At 34.8% G+C, this 20,595-nt stretch overlaps 1 protein-coding gene across 8 annotated transcripts in view; it reads right to left on the reverse strand.

The window, feature by feature from the left end:
* LOC126841027 (TLD domain-containing protein 2) overlaps nt 1-20,595 on the reverse strand; it is a 115,639-nt gene that overhangs the window by 49,586 nt on the left and 45,458 nt on the right. For 5 of the 8 annotated variants that reach the window (XM_050577217.1, XM_050577220.1, XM_050577219.1 and 2 more), the window contains exon 2: nt 17,418-18,136. The exons of 1 other annotated variant lie outside the window; for it this stretch is intronic. In XM_050577217.1, coding sequence (XP_050433174.1) covers nt 17,418-17,767 — 350 coding nt within the window. In that variant the 5' untranslated portion in view covers nt 17,768-18,136. Of the gene's footprint in view, nt 1-5,895; nt 5,915-9,410; nt 9,538-17,417; nt 18,137-20,595 lie in introns of those variants that run through there. 2 more of the 8 variants (XM_050577223.1, XM_050577221.1) reach the window with 2 other exon arrangements.

A 20,595-nucleotide genomic window follows, 5' to 3' on the forward strand; every position in this document is an offset into this window, starting at 1 on the left:
TTAGATCTCTATCGAATCGCCGATTCGTATACACTTATCCTTTTACCTTTTTTTTTTTTTTGCTGACTTTTTGAATAGAACGGGCGTTTTTTCTAGTGTAAACCAACCATAAGAGTAACTTGAACCTGTTAATAATCTCCATAGTTGTAATAACCACGGTTACCACAAAGATTCGCCGACTACCAGCATATCTAACCTGAGGATCCTTGGACCGAATAGGGGCATTTCACCGTTTTTTGGACAAGTGAGACCACTAACTTGTAAGTAAAAACACTAAAAAAATTACCCACCTAGAGCAATAATGAATGAGATTTATGAAGTTTTTTGTTGAACATATTTAAACGTAAGGAAAAAAACTTTAAAAAGCATTAGCCATAAATTAGAAATGGAACAGACCTTTTTGACCCGAGGTACTTGATTATATTTAGACGGCCATAAAAATTTAAAGAAAAAATAAAAACCGCAAAACCTTATTTCACTAATTAAGAGTGCTAACAAATTATTTATTTATCTATTTTAATTTATTCGCGCTTTAGTAAAAAAAAAAAACAAATATTCAAACATTTTACATAACAAATTAACTTGTTAAACACTAATTGTAATGCATACGCAAGGACTAGAACAATTGAAAATACAGCCTTGACGGAAAAACACAAACACCGGGAATTATTAATCCGTTATCCAAGTACACGTGTTTTGTAATTAAATTGAAAAAAAAAGTTGAATCGAATCAGTTTTACACGTGATGCAAAAATAATTGAAGAGAATAATAATTACTAAGAGCTGTTGGGCGTTTATAATTGCAGCGATAAACAATATGAATGAAGATTGCAATTTAAAAGTATTATATATAATTTTGCCGAAACAAAAACAACAGGCAATTGCGTTTAAAAGTTATTCTCCAAATAAAAGTGTACTGGGCGACACGCATGAGAATACAATTTCCAATTAATATACAATATCCACAAAATAGTTCAGTCGGATGCTAAAAAAAATAATTTTATTATTGTTGTTGTCTGATTGAGCGAGTCCACAACAAACAAACATTAGTCATCGAAGCTAAAACTAATTTAGCCCCCCCCCCCATCTTTTTTTCTGGAGCTCTTTTAATTGTTCGGGAATATTAAATCGTGTCGATACTCTCCCTGATGATCTAGGGCGAACGGGAACGCATCATACTTGTATAAGCGATAACAACGATCTAATATAAACGTCAAAACAGTCGGCGGTTTATTATATATTATTGTTAAATCGGTTCATAAAGGGAGCAAAGTAGGAATGACACGTGCCAAAGGAAATCCAGAAAAACCCTCGTTTTTCAAAGGCAGCTTGGCTAGCAAATTAAACCTTTTTTGGGTTGATTATTCTGTAGCGCAATGATTAGTTTTCACATTTTCCTCGTGTGCAGTCTGACCCCCAACGACCCTTTGAACTCGGTTGATCTTTGGCAAGGTGTGAACTTACAGCCGAGACACCTTCGAAATAACTGCCAACAGTGTGTCCTTGAAGGTCTAATCTATCAACTATCTAATAAGTCTTAGTCATATAAAACGCGAGCTGTGTTTATTTTTTAAGTGCGATATTTGAATTGGACCATTAAAATTAACCATTTGTTTTTGTTTTGTTGTGCGCTTGAAAAAAACGGAACGCGCATATTATGTCCATATTTTATTTATACACAATATAATGGATTATATATATATATTATTATGCAATACTTTAAATAACAATTAAATTATACGCATTTTTATAAGGCTACTCGCACGGAAATGGTATAAAATATAATAATATATTTTATTAGGTACGTATACCCGTGTACGCACTCACGTTTCTTACCTTTCACTATAATATTTTGCATTTATCTTATTCGTTAAAAAAACTGTCTATGGCCACAACATTTAATAGTGTCGGAGTTGGACAAACGATTTTTTATTTATTATTTTTCAACTAATTTTTATTATAATGGTGTCAAACTCTGCACAGTACATTAGGGCAATGCAGTAAAAAGTAAATAATTATCGTTTACCCAATAATGATTATAACATCACAGTTAAAATGTTTATAAAGATTTTTTAAAAATTAATTTCGGTTTTATTATTTTCACGTCCCGGAATCCAACAACCGATTGTTTACATTTCTATGTGTACAATATTTTATATTTGTTTTTTATTATCGTTATATAAATAATATAAAACTTCGTTTATTGCACATCGGGATGAGCTTATTACTGTATTGCAAAAGTCGACCGGAACTCGTCGAGGAGATTTCTGCGATGGTTTTTATTTGTTTTGTGTGAGGATTACAGCGATTTTACGGTCAACTTTACTCCTCCGGTCAGTCGAATAAACGAGAGGCCGTATTACTATATACGTGCCGGCTTATCACGTCAAATACAAACCAAAAGTTTAATACTCACCCAGAGAGCAGTATTATAATTATTATCATCATCGTACGCGACGGGTGGGAGGGGGGATTTATATCACACCGGTTTTATGATAACAGAGCTATAATAATGTTTATGGTTCTCTACGCGTGTTTTATTATTGTACAACCGTAGATCGATGACGTCACAAAATATACGCATACTCTACTTGACCTACGACGTCATCGCTTAAATAACATAAGCATATTATTTTCAAAGTGTGATCGCCTGCCGCCTCCTTATCGTGGCCCAGTCAAACACGAGACCTATATAATAGCGCCGCCAATGATAATTGATAATATGCATTAGAAAGAAAACAAAGAATGAAATATGCAAAAAAAAAAAAGTGGCAAATATGCAATAGCATGTAGCAATATTAAAATTGATAAAAAAATATCACATAGATGAACTTTTTTTTTGGTTTTTATATAGAGGGTATAATATATATATTTTTTTTTTTTTTTAATAAAACTTCTACTTTTAAACCAGGAGGTGCTGTAGGTACTAATTATTTTCTTATGCAACAAAAGTTCTTAAATAAATAAATTTTTTAAAAATTAACACTTAATTCAAATATCGAAGTACAATACTTTTAGAAAATTTGACAAAAATAAAATCACAAGCCTTGCGTACCTATTAATATTGTAGACTTATACAAACTCTTAAAAATTTGACAGTATGACTTTAAAAAATCATCTGTACTCAGTTCAAAATAAGAAAAGACCTCGGCGGCTATCTGAAAGCCACCTAAAAAACCGATTTTCATGTAACCACCAAAGTCGCTTCTTATTTTGAACAGAGTTTTATATGGTTTTTATAGACATTTTAATAAAAATATATTTTTCCATATTATCTGGTGTCATGAAGGTATTCTTTTTAAGTTTAAATCAACTTATATAATGAAACCTTAACACGTCCACCTATTAGATGCACTTATTATTTCATACACGAATACAAAAATGAAGTTAAGTTTGGTGGATTGTTATTTTTTTGTTTTCCATGCAAAATGTCTAATATCTGTTTCATGATTTGGAACCCCACGTAAATTTATTACTTTAACTGTTTTTTTTTTGTCTTTGTACTTTTCAAAAATAGCTCTATTTACTATTGTTGATTCTTCGAAGAAATAATGCAAACCAGCTTTATTTTTTTGGCAAAATTTAGTTATTTTACAACTGAATTAGTTTATTTATGTGAAAACACATTAAATATGCATTTTTTAACTAGTATATGCAATTACCCTCCAAGTATGCAGCATTATACAATATTCGGTATGATATGAATCGCCAACATTTCGAGCCACCGTTCAGACATGCATAACAGAATGTACAAACATGCAAATGCATAATATAATTCCGGCCCCTATGGGTCGTTATTATTATTTTTTTTTATATATAATAATAATTGGTACCTGATCTTGTGCGCGCGAGGAATCTGTTGGTTTTTATTTATAGAGACAAAGAAAACTACTTAAAAGTGACAGCGCGTGCACAGAATGTTATGTGCGGTTACGCTATTAAGTAGTAAAAATCTATATATTATGAATATTATGCGCAGCCGGTGTCGTTTGCACGGAGATATACCTAAATACAACTACCGAAAACAATAGCTCGTCATATCCTTGACCTAGGTCCGCGATTAAGCGGGTACACATAATATTATTATAACGCCGGTATGATATTATTATAGCGCCACGCCGATAGTACATAAACGATAAAATATTTACACCGTGAGTTATTATGATTATTATAATTTTCTGTAAACCGAACGGCGGTAACATGGCCTTAACCGTCGTTGTAATCATAATAATAACAATAATAGTAACCTGTATACATTTTACAGTTCATCCAAAAATTTGCGTTTTTTGCCTAAGGGTACGTCAGATCAGTCCAAAAAAAAACAGCGACCATTCAAAGAAGTCGATGTGTGGTCGCTGGCTTACAGAACGGAAATTTACCCAACTGGGTCCCAAATACCACCCCCCCCCCCCAAAGTCCTCAGGACTTTACTATTTGCTGTTCAAGTAAATATGATAGAATACACAAATAGTGTAAGCTAGGACGAAAAATAATAATGGAAATATTATATTTTTAGAAAAATTAAAATACACCATTTTTAATAAAAATCTATCTGCTATCTCATACTTTAGTATCCGTACAGTGTACTACTGGTATTCGTGTTCAGTTGATACTTGATTATGATCAATTGAAATAAACGCATTTTAATATTACTTTTATGATCAGTCGAAATGGTAAAGAGTTCAGGCGTTAAGTAATAATTATTAAAAATGTAGACTTCATTATCCCGGCATGTCCTTGCGTTAACATATGGACATATGGTGACGCTAGGATAGAAGGGAATCAACATATTTCGAAGTTGAGGAAAAATGAATTTTGTCACGCTACGAATTTTCGAAAGGAGTTAATGATAAAAACAAACAGGCAAATAAAAAAAGTACTTATAAGTATAGGAAATGTTTGAGCTTATATTATTACATACATTTTTCAAATTTAATTGCAAGTACTTTTTAACGCACTACATAATCCGCGCTCTACTCATAATGCATGTTTATGAATTCATTTATGTAGTTATAATTATTATTATTATGATAATATACATATTATTACATTGCACATAGGCATCACAGACTACTGGAATTCCGCGATTGCCTTTCTTCGGACGGTCAGAATTCGGCCGGCGGCCATACTGTGAGACGTGATCGGTTTTTTAGCACATATCGTGCGGGTCATCACGTAGTACTATAAGAAATTAATGATAATAATAATACTATTATTAATATAAATACCTAGTGCAGCAGCAGCTGTTTATGGAGAAAAGCACAGATCTCGCGGTCAATGAGAGAACGGCATTCCCTTTCCATCCACGGACCGATATTGCCGCCCGCTATTAACCTATTACGTCGCAAGATTCTATATTATTATTGTCGGTTTTTTTTTACAAACAACAAATAAATAATAAAAAATACCGGGATAGTTGAAAAACCGCGGTGGCTCGTCCAACGAGGCGTGTCAGCTGTATAGACGATATTAAATGAAGCCTCTCTCTCCGTCAAACTATGCTACTCTTCCCAAGTCCTAGAGGTCAAACCCCGAGTCTGGTTCAATAGCCAAGAGGCGGTTGTATGTGCAAGCAATACACGATAAACCCGTAACAGCAGTGATAACGCTATTTGTGAGGGCACGGAAACGTCAGTTGTAGAAAACCGCGTAAAAAGCGCGATTCGAACGGCTAAAAAGCAATTTTTTAAACTAAAAATTAGTCCTATCCATCGTTATAAACACGGGCAAGCAAGCGTTCTGATATATGATGGGGAGGGGGGGGCGATACACGTTTCCCATCGCCCCTCGAGGTTTGTGTTGTAAATTACTACAGTTCAAGCCGGTCTTTTAGTACAGCTAAATACATAGTACTAAATTATAATATAACTTCAACACGGTGTATACAACACTCACCCGAAACGAACGAAATGACATCCAAAATGACTTACGGCGGGTTTTCTCTCACACATTCCAAGGCGAGTGTGTACACCTATACGGACTTATATTATTAAGGCGGTTTTCGGTTTGGCCCGGTAAGAAAGCAACGACGAACCGTCAACGACTACACCACACACCGAACAGCTATACTGGGCGAATAATATCACATTCGGTACAAAATTTTATTGCGTGCATACGCGACGACGATGCATGTTTTATTACACGGCCGAGTCGTCATAATATAATGAACATTTAAGATGATGTACACACGCCGTGACATTTAACAATTTATATTATTTTTATCATTATTAGCACCAGCAACAGTAGTAGTAGTGGTAGACTAGCGTGTTACAGCAGCTATAACCGAAGCGAACCAGCAAATTAGTGCGCCCGGGAGACCGCACGGGGCCCCCACGACTTAAGAATCGATATGTGCATACATGGCACACACGAATAATATCCAACAATTAACACCTCTAACGTCAAACATATTAGAAGACACAATCCTTTATCAATACGGGCCTAAAGAATTTAGGACGGTGGCTCACCCGGAAGAGAAGTTGGTAGACGGAGACGACTCGCAAGTCCCATAACGATACAAACGAATATTATAATATAAAAATTATATAAACGAAAAATATACTTAGGTATAACCGTTGAAGCTGTTGTTATAGGCATTTTTTTTTTTTGTAGCATCGACGAGTAGCTGTTGTTTGCACTATGTATGTGTATGTAATTGGACACTAAACGTTTAATGATTATTTATTTTTTATGACAAAATATAAGCGATAACATAATATTATGGCGCCGTTTGTCGCAATCCGGGGTAAGGTGGTCGGCTAGAGAATTCTTGCGGTAGGCATAATCTAACCGTACACGCACGACCCCCCCCCTCCGGACGCCCGATTTAGGTTATTGTTTTTTTTTTAAATTATATTTTTAATTATGTCACAATATTATTATTGTTTATTTCAAACCGGATGTCGCCGTCGAGTCGGCTCTTGTGCGCGGCGCTAACGCACATTTTATTGGTTGGCACAAATTTGCAACTCTACACGTTTGTATAGCGCAACTTTTCCTCGGCGATTTGTTATTGTATTTTATTAACGCCAAAAACACTCAGTTTGAACCCCCCGCCCCTTACCCCTCGCATATCGATCACCGGGGAGTCGTATAATAATATGAGATGATTCGACGATTTATTTCCCAACCCTCTCCTCACTCTCTCTCTCTGGTACGGTAATATCGCTGATTTGGGAAGTTTTGACAGAGTTTAAAGGACACTCGAAAAAAAAAACGGTCCCTTTCTTCCAGGTCTCCTCTTTATACGGAAATAGTTCAATAATAACGCCGCGTTCGACAGTAGCCCAGGAAGTATTATTCACGCGAGGGGTAGGGTGGGGGAGGGAAATTGAATAAATAGAAGTGTTGGGCTAGAAAAACTCCAAAGAAGTCCTCTTTCTCGTATCAGTGGTCGGCTTACTAATAATTTTTTTGTAAGGTTTTATCGATAAAATGTACTGTCCCGAGGTTTTAGAAGAAAAAAAAATTTGGAGTGCCTACTTTCAAAAACCGTCACCGGTACGGTTTTATTGTCAAGTCCCGTTCTCCGTATTACTCTTGAGATTAGTCAGATTAGTAGCATTAGTTTGTCATTTTGAGCATGTAGATTATTAAAATACGTTGTGTAAACAAATTTAATTTATATCGTTTAAAATTATCTGGGAGGTGGGGAGCGACATTGTACCCTCTCCTTTCGGCTCCTGTATAAATACATATAGAGAGGGGGCGACTGCCTCCTTCTCTATACATTCCCCTTCATTTCTCACATCACTGGCTTTCGATTATATTAATGTCTTATACAGGCCGAGAGTTCCATATATAAATAATATACAATCAACGATAAGCCCGAATGTAAAACGCACTAGCCTGGCAACAACAACAACTATATCGGGTTACGGTTTTTTTTAAACTGTTTCTATAAATCGTTCCGAATCAACAGCAATATTGTATTTTTATTTGGGTATTTATTAACGCTAATAACGAGTACACAAACAAAACAGTGGCGTAAGACATCGGGTAATGGTCCGATTGAAAAAAAAAACAATAATAATAATAATGACAAAAAATCGCCTTCGTCTAACAAATAATTGGCAATAACATCAAACCGAATTTCAATATTGTAGGTCCATATTTAAGTGGTGTTTATTACAATATTTCTGGCTACAGTTTTGTGTAAAATATTATACTATAGGGAAGCACTAGCGTAGATGTTGTACAATAAGTGTATTGCCCCCAATTGAATAGCAAACAAAAATTAGATAGGTTAATAAATGGTCAATAAAAAAAAAATTAACTATTTTTTTACCGCGAGACTCGAGTACAGCTATTACTACATAATATGTCAACAACACTTCCTACACATTATAATATCAACAACAACAACACCAAGACACCTAATAGTATTAGATGTACATGGTTTTACTACCACAAGGCGTAGTTTGTTGTCTTTGGTCGTTTTCTTAGTTTTCATCTGAATAATCTCACTAAGTCAATTGTACCTTGTACACGATATACATACCTACCGGGTTAATTAATAGTTAGTAGTGACTACCTTTGTCAGTTTGTTATTTTTGTTGTTTTTCTCATCTCCAAACACAATTATTTCATTTTGTTTTTTTAACCGGCAACCCGCTATTGGCGTTTCCTCGGTATCATCACCTTTGCATGAAAAATAAACGACTGGACGGTGTCGTTAATCTCGAACCCATCTCGAGACCCATCTCGAACGTTTGCCTACTCTACTGTATAAAAATCATAACGACCGAGTCGCTGAACCTGAGTGAGCCCAATGGCTTCTAATAGATAGCCTTGTCGACTTGTTGTACTCGTCAACGGTTCTTATCATTGTGCCGCGGTGAATTTTTTCATGCGTTTTTTTTTGTTGTAGGTATAAGCATAAAAATAGGTTTTCGGACAAAAGTCGTTTTGACAAAAAATTGTTTAAAATAATTAAAAAAACACCTTTGGACCGCCATTGAGGTCGCGGCGGACAAGACGAATGACAATTAGTCGTGTGCGACAGCCAAGATTGGAAACACATATTATTATTATACACGAGGCGCATGTTCGTTAATAATAATTAGTCGGTGCCAGTATGTGTGTGTATTGACAAACTGCAATTATTACCATATTGTTGTAACGTACCTGTATTTGTTTTTTTTTTTTACTCTTGTTTTCGCCAAGTCTAATCCGTCGGTACAACAACAACAAAAAAATAATAATAATGCGCTTTCGGGTGCCGTCAAACAATAAAATATGTAATACATTACACCAAACACAATATCGTGTACGACTTGGGAGCGGACAAAATCCTAGTTGAGTTACACTACTACACGCGTAGACACGGTTTATATAGAATCGTCGACACTTATAAAGAATAAAACTACAAAACATTAAGAAAAGGGATGTAGTATTTTTTTGTGCATTACCTGTTGAAAAATTTCATCATTCTGACCACCGTCGAATGGAAAACCGCAGCAAATGCTTAACACGATAATAATAATAATAATAATAATAGTAATATCACCACAATAGTTAGACCGGCGGGACATGTCTCGCACTACTGAAACTCATCGTGGTCGTTCACAACAGCGTTTTTAAGCGAACCGATCAAAAATCTAATGACAATGCAACAGGCACACGGCGTGGGGCAGTAGCCCATCTCAGCTGTTTTTATATTTTCTTATCAACAAAGCGTTAAAAATATGTATATAGCCGGCTATGATAACCGGCTACGACGACAACAACGCTATTAGGTAGGTAAGCAATACAACCGTTTATAATATTATATACAACAACAATAATAAACTAGTACTACAATACCGTTTACGATAATATTTTACCATTATAATAATGTTGTTGTCGAGTGGATTTCCAACCGACTTGCTGACTAAATTAAACGATAGCGGATAGCCGAGCATAAAGCGCTTACGGCAAAAGTCAACGCGCCTAGGTCCAACCTTTATACTTTATATTCCACACATATTTATGATTTTACAACGACCAAACCGGGTAACCCTGAAAAATACAATATTGAAAACGCGAAAAGCTAACCAAAAAACGAAAAACATTTTTAAAAAAAGTTTTCATACTCTCAAACCGGAAAATTAAAACGTTTCGACCAACGAAAAGAAAATTGAAATTATTCCAAAACAGTTTCTCCGACAGAAAATCTAAACTCATATTTTGTTCTACATTTACCATTAAGTTGACCGGCAAACTATATTAAAACTTTGAGCTTTCTATAGTTGAATATTATGGTACTCGAGCCAGAAAACTTGTTAAAAATGTATCAAACACACCTGACACCACAAGCTGAACTACATCAATTATGACAATAATAATTATAAGTTATAACACTACAAAAACCACGTGAAAATCGGGTTCTGCTTTTTTATAAACTTTGTAAGTACAGAAAACGAGTTGAAATTTGTGATTGCGCTTAAAATTTAAGACGAACGGATAAAATCTGATAGTCTACAGGTGTTTAACGTTTTCCGAACTCATAGTAACAATCTTATGCGTGAGCTATATACGCATCGTCCAAATTAAACAAGAAATACATTATTAGAATACAATAATAACATGTTCTAGAATGACTGTGGTGAGGTATACCTACATAGCGACTAATGGTTATTTTTATAAGTGATAAACTTTTTGAAATTTTGAAGAAAAAAACATGTTATTTGAAAAATTGTTGGAATTGATAAAATTAGACTGAACAACCTACAGTGGAATATGTATATACTGTGTTAATTGAATAATCTTATTATTTGGTGAAGTTATGAAAATGTTAAAATTTTCTAAAGTTGTTATTACTTTGAGTAACTAAAATAAAAACGTATACAGAATTGATCACATGTGCACATTGATTTCAGTAATTTTGTAAACTTTTTAATCATTCAAATATTCAATGTTTAGTATAGAAACAAAATTTATAACAAAATTATTACACGATTTTATCTCACGGGGGGAAGTGGAGGGAGGTCAACCACCGGTGAGAGGTCAGGTCAATATTAAAACTAAAAAAAAAACCATTAGCTGTGCAATTTAGGGGCAAAACATGCAAAATACGACTTTGCGTGATGGGTAACAGTAAAAGATAACATAGCATATAAGAAGTCAGTGAGGTCAGGTTTTAGTAAATAATAATGAAGCCGAAAGTGATAAAAAATCACCCAGGAAAAAAAGCTTTTATGTTAATAAGTAGAAAATTGTATTATATTCTTCGGTCAGTTTTACTTAACAATTTTTTATTACAACAATTTTTGAAAAACTCTTTCGATGTGCTATATTTCAAAACAGTATTGTTTTATTACTAATGATGATTTCAGTGAAGTCGTGATTTTTAAGGCTAAAAAGTAAAAGTATTTGTTTATTGCAATAGCAACTTGTACCTACATATTTTAATATATTTTTGTTTGCTAAAAAGAAAACATGAAACCAGGAACAGATTAATTCACACGATATTACAAGTACAACCAGTTTCAAATTAAATCACAGACTATTTAGTTTGTGTTGATAGTATACAACATTATAATACTTCCTTTTTATTGAATCATTTTTAAACTGTCCCAGAACAAGTTTAACCAGAAACTAGAGTGGAAGTATAAAAATCAATACCAAGTAATAAAATTGAATTTGCTAATGAAAATATTTTTTGTTTTCCATAGTGCATAACGTCGATTCGTTTTAATAATGTGTAATAGGTAGGCGCCAAATGCACATTAACAAACACGAGTAATTATTATTATCATATTATTATAGTATTTTATTGCCAGTATAACGTTTATAATCTTTTAATGTTTTCAACAACTGCTGGCATAGACTCCATATAAGTGTACGCGATGACGAGCATTTTTGGAACGTTTCAACTTCAAGTAATAATTGATTTACTATAGTAGTTTTCAAGAGGTTGACAGTTCGAATTCTACAAACTAGCTATGACGCGTCATGCAGCTAGATAATATAGATAATATTATACAGAGTGATTTTTTTTTTAATTGATTCACACGATATTGTCACAGGGTTATCTCCTGTCCTTGACTTTAGATATAACTTTAAAAATAATTACCCAAAACCGGTTACCGACCAGTTAAAATGTTTACTCAATTATTCTTAATTTGAAAAATTAATAAAGTATAAGTACGTTACCGTTAAAGATTCAAAAGTTTTTTTTTTTTTTATAAAATATACTCTAATGAATTAATTATTGCTTGACACAGGACCAGCTCAAACAAATAAATTATGCGGTAAAATAATACAATTATGTATAATACATTTCATAGTGTACGTTGCGCGCAGTAAATGAATCAAACGGAAATTATTTTACAGGCGACCGATAAATTTTAATTAAAACGCATGTATATTTTGTTGTTCGCAAATAAATAATTACACTTACACAGATTATAACGCCAAATGAACATTATTTTCGAACAACATTTAACTTCGTTAACTGCTTGTTAGTATATATATATATATACACATTTCGTTTCGTTGAAATCAGATTCATGAGATATATATCATCAGATATATATGTATAAAGATAAATTCAATTATACGGCTACGTTTCAAGACGGTCGCTTATTTAGCATAATATCAAACGAATGTTTTTTTTTCAAGTCAAAAAGCAAAACGGTCGCGCGCAGTTAACACAATATTATGATTTAATCATGTTGTTTTCCCTATCAAGTGTTAACAGTATAGAGAATATTATGATAGCGGGGTTTGGGGAGGGTTTGATGCTAATCCGGGGTCTTCACTCGTGCGTACCCAGCTAATCTTCCGTCTATACTTATATATATATATATATATATATATATATATATATATGTATATGTATAATAGATAATATGTTGACAGGTTTATGCGATTGAACGCATGGTAATTGAAGTGGAAAGGTTCGGTATGGTTACCGCGTTCCTGCTGCTGTAAATAAGACGGCAAATGTAACAGCTAATAAGATAATTGGAGACAATCTACACTCGAATGACGTTGGCATAACTAAGTTTGGTCGTCAGAGGGTGAGACGTGACTGTGGTGCAATACCCACTGGGGCCTAACCCCGTTGGATTTGTGCCAGCCAAAGTTCTGTATTATATACCAAAATCCACCGTTTTCTTAACGGTATACAGACGGATACATTTATCGTGCCTAACACACTCATAATTCTTTCATCGTTGACGGTCTATTTTTTTTTACAATACAACACAAACGAGCCTACCGAAACGTCCTAGCCGTAAGTTGCATCCGAAACGCAAATGCAACCAAAATAAATACATTTTTGTTTGTTTGTGGCGGCCGCCATTGAATCCGTCTCGATGCCGTTCACGTATAGTATGTATATATATATACTATAATAGTAGTAAAACAACATAATATTTTTGTAATTCGTATCCGAATGAATAGTTTTACTACGGTGCAATAATAATATTATAATAGAAGTAACGACGGCAACACAAAATGGGTGTACGAGTTCGACTTGCAAGTCGGCCCAGGGTTAAGCAGAGTTAACGTCGTCGTCGGACTTGCTATTATTGTCGTCGATGCAAGTCGGGCACACTAGACCTGTCGGTCGTTTCCTGTTTTGACAAACGAGATAATAAAAATATGTATATCATACGGCCGGGATGAAAAACAAAAACAAAAAACGTCAAGGGGAAATGAACGCCGAATAATAAATAATATTTATTATAATATATGAATGAAACCCATGTCTCTATCTCTATCGCTCTCTAATGATGAAAATGTCTATTCCGTTTGCAAATTTCGGCTATACTATCCGCGTGTACCTATCTCTCTATCCTATCTATCTGATTTTCAGGGTCGAAAATTCTCACCGGAATGCTATATTTTACACCATTAGCGTGAAATGGCTTTATTATAATTTATAATGCGTACTAGATATATATTAGAATTTACTATTTAGACCACACGGACGACGACATAACGACGACCTTCGTCAATAACGACGGACCGGCCGGATGGCTTAAAATGTCGACGATGCGACGGCCGCCCACCGTGGGGCTTAATGAGACGTACCGTGGATTTCCATCGGGCGGTATATAATTATATTACATAAAATAGACAACAAAAGCGCATAAAACTGTGGAAATCGGAAAACCTAACATTTTGAAATGAACAGACACGCCTTACATTTGAGCGCCACCACGTGTCAAAACGATTTCGACGATAGGAAACAAACGCGAGGTCGAAAATATAACAACTATAATAATAATAATAACTCTACCAAGTTTAAGTATAGGTAATAGCAAAGACTTAAATGTATAGGTACTATAGATAAACAATGCATACAACACAAATATTTTAGTGTGAATTTGGGTTACCGGAAGCACTCAATGGTGGCAAGGGTGGTGGAAACGTGTGGCATAGTTAAAGACAAAATAAGACATATGTTTGAAATCCGTTCTGAGCCTTATTGGCAGAAAAATTAACTACAAAAAGGGCTACTGGCCGTCTCAACTTCCATATGCATTGTTTAATTATAGTATCTATTTTAATCTATGGACTATGGTTAAAGTTCGGGAGACCAGCCGATTTCTGATCAGTAGGTATGCAAAACGCAGTCAACTTTCCAATGAAACTAAGTACGTTATATACGAATATAATATGTTCGTTTATTCGTTTAATTATTGATAACTTAACAAGCGACGGTATTATTATAAATTTGAATAAGTCAATGTTCGTTAAGAAAGCACGTTTCTTAGTGTACGGTTAATTTTGTTAAGACGAGGGCTCAAAGAGCATAAAAATCCCTATTTCTATACATTTTCTAATGCCACTTTTTAACCGTTTCCCCTTACCTGGTCGGGGTAAGGACGATTTTAGAAAAGTATAACGCAAAAACATATGTATGCACACCACTGTTAAAATATATAATATCTACACTGTTAAGTGTTACTTCACACATTCGAACGGTGCGTTATTCGAAAGTTCGTGTTCGCCCAACACTGCCCACTATTATATATTCCACCGTTTTTTTCATCTCGTTTGTCAAAGGTTGAGAAATCGTTAAACGACAAGCACTATATAGTAATGGTAACATATATTATTATATTGTGTTCTAATCAACCGTCTGCACACAAAACCAGCGTATGTATAGACAAATGCAATAATTATTGGGCAACGGTAAACTGCGCCCCAAAATAATATGTTATCAGTATGATAATGAGTGTATTGTAAACCACGCATGAAAACTTCTAATAAAGCAAGTAATTCCTACATTATGTCCATATCGGATCAAATGAAGTCTGTAGCAATAAAAAGATTGAAGGTAAATAATTAACCAGAGTGACAAAAAGTTAGCTAAACGTCAGGCTTTAGATGACATTTCACAGCAACCGTAAAAAATATAGACATGGAAGGCTCTCGGCGTGAGTTCTGTTTTGTGTTTATTATAAGTTAATTTATTTTTAACGTTGTATAATGTATATATATATATATATATATATATATAAATATACCGTATACCTAATTGAATACGTTTTTATTGAGTAACGAATTTTTATATCTCGGTTAAAAAGTCGCATTTAGCGCAGTTTACCACCTTACCTTTTCAACAAGATACAAATATTATTCGCTTTTGCAAACAGTAGCTGTGCCCACGATGACTTTACAAAACTATATAATATTATCCCATCATTATCGTCTATGTACGGACGAATTGCGCAAGCTGACCCATTCGAATTAGGCGACCGCTGCTATTATATAGAATGTGCTTTTGTGGATATTTGTACACGAACATATTAGGTAGAAAGGCGAGACCGCATAACATAATATGTAACTCTATACAACCATCCATGTCGGTATTGGGCGATTCGGGGCCATAAGCACACTACTATATTAAGGTGGTATATATAGATTGTCTACTACAATAATAATATTATCATCTGTAGTGGATACTATGTATCATTTATTATAACTGTCCAAGGCCGAGCACGTAGGACCCACGAGCCACCATATTATGTTCATAGAGTTTACGGGTCAGGGATTATATTATTAAGGGGCGAATAGTATATACGGGTTTGTACAATACACGCGACGTCGTCTTCAGAAAAAGAGAACAAATCTTCTTATATGCACACACAGAGACTCCGGACCGTGTAACAATAATTGATGTAGCGAGAACAATGCGTAGGTACTTGTAAACTAACGACAGTATAATATACGTCATATGTATAGTATACAAGGAGAGGTATCGAGTACATGAGCGAAACGGGATTTGTTTAAATTGAAACGGTAAAATCGCTGTTCAGGATACGACGGTCCCGGTTAAGTCCAAAAGATAAAACACTGGAGCTTAGGAAGTCTTAGTGTAGCGCGATGCCCTTAACGACTTCTCAAGTATTTTGGGGGTGTTGTCGAATGAGCGCGCTTACAGCCTCGAGGGCGGTAATAGTGTTTTTTTTTTACATTTTCAATACAAACTTGCTACTTCTATTGATTAAGACGAAACAAAATTAATACTCATTAATTCGTACTGTCGTCTAACTTATTCTAAGCCCTACAACCCAGACAGGAGTTTAAGAAATATCAACAAAAACCTATTAAATATTATCTATATTTTCTAAATGTTTTGTGCGGGATTGGTAGAAAAATAAAGTAAAATGCATGTGCATATGAAGTATACTTAGCCAACAACGGCGTTGTCCTTCGGGGACATAATAAAAAATAATCATTGCGTCGATAAAAGAAATTATTAAGCATAAACTTTCTGAAATCGTTTGATATTTGCCGCAGGCTATTAAACGAATGCAAACAGTTGTGCGAAAACGATACGGTCGTTATAGTCCGGTGACATCATTAATAATTAAAAACTATACAAGCGTGCAAACTTATAGATAATATAGCATAATAATTGTATGATAATAGTATGCGAGCTGCGTGATCTACCATCATGTGGTAAATACTAGCCTTGCTAATAAACCACAATTGTTTATGACAACCGAATCGTTTTGGCTAGAGGCCGCTGCTACAACGGCGCTATCTACACACTATCAATTTATGTGTTAGACAAATTTTTTAAATTTAAAAGCCACCATACCTCCTGAAGCATTTTTACTACCAGTATACATAGGCGCAACTCTGAGGGTGCTAGAGGGATTTTAGCGACCCCCCCCAAAAAAAAAAATTCAAAACCCAATCCTTAATCTCAACGAATAACATTTTAATAATGTACCTACATACTCTGTTCAATATTTTTTATTTTTAAATGTATTATTTTCTACCTAGCAGTTTGAAGATAAGAATTATATATAATTATGTTTAGTCAGGTATATATAGTAACCGTGTGTAGAGTGTACAATTTGCAGCTCTAGTTTACCATAGTACAGTAAAAGAACTACATCACCTCCCCCGTCCCTTTTGCTCGGGATTTATATATACTATTATTGTTATAGTTATTATATGTTAATTACCGAGGCCAATGGTCGGCAGTGAAGATGTTCCACCAGCTTGGTCGTTTGGTCTTGTAATAACTGCCAGCCAGACCGCACTGTTCCGCGTCCGGTATGGGCGACAGCACGGACACGCTCTTCCTGCGCTTTTTGTCCAAACGTCCCATTTGCCAGGACTTCCTGCGGTTCCTTCGCTTGTCGTCTGCCGGCAGGATAGGCGGTTTTCCGCCGTCTTCTCTGTAGCACTCATCGACCACGGCGTGTTCCTTCAAGATGGTCAGACCGCCGTTCCATTTCTTTTTGGGCAAGTCGTCCATCACGTTGTTGTTGGTGGCCGCGGCCGTCGTCGTAGAAATGTATAGGTCTTCCATGTTTTAATAAAATATACAATACAATTTGTGTATGTGTGTGTGTGGGGGTACACAGCTATGTTATGTATTATATATTATACACCACAGTGAAAAGGTTTCTGTGTCTCCGATGTCTTCCCAATGTGTCGCACGAGTACAACACACAACAAGTCCGGACTACGGCCCGAAGCCGGTGCGACCGAACATCTTCGCAGACATCATCACACCGTGACAATAAGAATATAATATTATTATATTGTTACTCCGACGCTATTGTAACAATACCGTGTCTCTTAAAAAGGGCAAACAAATTGTACGCTACGTTTTACCGTCTCGGTCTACGAAAAGCTAGGTTAACTAGAAAAACCGAAACAAAAACTGCACACAAATCTAGAAAAAAAAACAAAAAAAAAATCAAAAAACATTTAACTTTTTCATGTCTATATATAATGTATTATATCGTGGTGCGATTTGGGCGCAAAACAGTCGTTAATGGAACTCGGTTAAATTAGCGTTAATATAAGACTAATTATGAAATAATAATTATCGAAGTTAGTAAATTATTATTATTATTATTGTTATTACACGCAGGAGAGCGGTGGGTTAATTATCATTATTGTAATATTATGATTATGACTAATGGTACTATATTATTATACAGGGTGATCATTTTATCGTGAACCACTTAATATACCATAGGGTTTAATGAGAATTTTAATTTAGTTTTTTTCTACAATGTGATCTCAACTTTGCACATCTTTTGTTTTTTTTGTTTTTACCCCTCCAAAACTAATTATTTTATAGTTATTATTATCAATTTTTAAACTTAAATGGTAACTTATATATTTATTAACTATTTAAATTGAGAATATTGAAGTAAAAATGTCGACTGGTTGACAACCAGTTTTGAACGAAATTTTTTTAAAGTCAATAAGTCTTAAAGTTAGGACGGGAGGGGAAGTTTGCGCATATGAAAATAATACTAACTCTACCTTTCCTCCTGCCCTAAACTTGAAATTTCAAAAACTTCAAAAATATTTTTCCAAAACTGATTATCGACCAGTTAAACTTTTCAGTAATTATTCTCAAATTAAAAATTTAATGAAATGTATGCGTTACTATTTAAGTTTCAAAAGTTGCTATAAAAAAAACTAATTTGGGAAGGGGTAGGAAAATAAAAAAATTATGGAAAAATGAAATCACTGTATATAAAATGGATATGGAAAAAAATTAAGTTATTAAAATTAAACCCAATGACATATTGAGTGATTCACGATAAAATGCTCACCTTGTATACATTGTACATAATATAAGCTATATATTGTGGTTTTTGTTTTTTGTTACATAGTCATTACCGAAAACAGCTATTCAAATCTGGTATTTAACGATCCGTTAATTGCCACCGGCCGATTCACTTTAGTCGGTCGAATTACAATTATTAGTTTTATACTATTTAAGTCGAAACGAAGCAAATCAAAATCTCATATTGTTTGCGCCCGACGGTTATACAAATAATATTATTATGTTAACATGACGGTAAGTGTTTTTTCGTCGTCGTCATCGTCATCGTCTTTAACGAGTAAAGTATGGTATAGTAAAAACAAACACTTGAACGCCATTAAGTTACTATACGATTTTTTTTCTTCTGAAATCACAATATATGAGCGGATTATCGTCGGGTAAACACATGTCATAATGTATTATATTATTATAAAATATATGATGTAGGTAGTGCTGGACGGACGTTAGTCTTTGATTGATACGTCGTATTAGTATAATAATATTATGTAGTTGTCAAAACACTGAGTGGGCCACAAGAAAGAGCCTCGTCGCGTTTGTTCAGCTATTTATTTTTTGTATGTACCGACACTGATTAGCCGTTATTTAAGTACCGGCAATACACGTTATCGGATAATATTATCTTGTCTTAGCACGTCATCGAAGAGAGACGAGACGTTTCGACGAATCTCCTTAGCCATGGGGGGGGGGGGGGTTTGCCTCAGGCTGAGTATAAAAAAAAATTAAAATAATTACTTCAGACGGCGTTCACGGACGCGTTGAGCTCGTCGAGAAGGGCTTAAGATGCTCCGTGAAGAAAATATGAATACTAATTAGTATATTTAACCGGGAAAACTATTTTTTTTTTTTTGATAGATTTCGCTCGTGTAGCGCACAATATTGCACGGCGGAAAAATCCTACGGGTCCGGTTGAAATTTAATTCGAAAAGTTTAATCCTCCCTACGCCCCCGCCTTCCCCAATTAAAGCGATTTAGGTCGTCCGCAATCATTATCGTCGTTTGTCCAAGCAAAACAACAAAATGGCGGGCTCGCTAATCCCGTGTATCTTGGCCCAAGGGCTTACCGTTTTGGCCAAACTCATAAATTTGCCAACTTTTGGCAAATGAGTTTCAAGATTTGTGTTGTCCGCGATAGCGCATCGTCTTATAAGTGTTCACGGACGCCACTCCTTTAAGGGGCCTCTACATTAGCGTTTGTTAAGGCGCATTGTGTAGGCAATTTTTCACTAAAACTCGACGTTAAGCTATAATTTATGTGAACATGTATACTATTAGTTAGTAATTCACAAAAATAAGTGGAAATCACTACATTCGGCTATTGAAGTATTGTCGATGAAAAATGTCCATGTCTCTTACTATTTGACTAATGTAGTCCAGTGGCGCTGGTCGCCCCTGTTATTATTCCCCTCTATGACACCTTCTGCTAAGTAGACTGTTATGGCACAGTATGTGTCCAATCACCTAGATATAAATTGGTATTTATACCCAACGTGTATATTGTGATATTATATTTATAAGGCTGATCACACTCTCTGCTCTCAGACTCACAC

Source organism: Adelges cooleyi, unplaced genomic scaffold (genome assembly GCF_023614345.1).
Source record: "Adelges cooleyi isolate 19-005CV unplaced genomic scaffold, UGA_ACOO_1.1 ACOO_flye_CR_arks_rails_tigmint_CR_PRNA_376, whole genome shotgun sequence".
In the NCBI taxonomy this organism is placed as follows: Eukaryota; Metazoa; Arthropoda; class Insecta; order Hemiptera; family Adelgidae; genus Adelges; species Adelges cooleyi.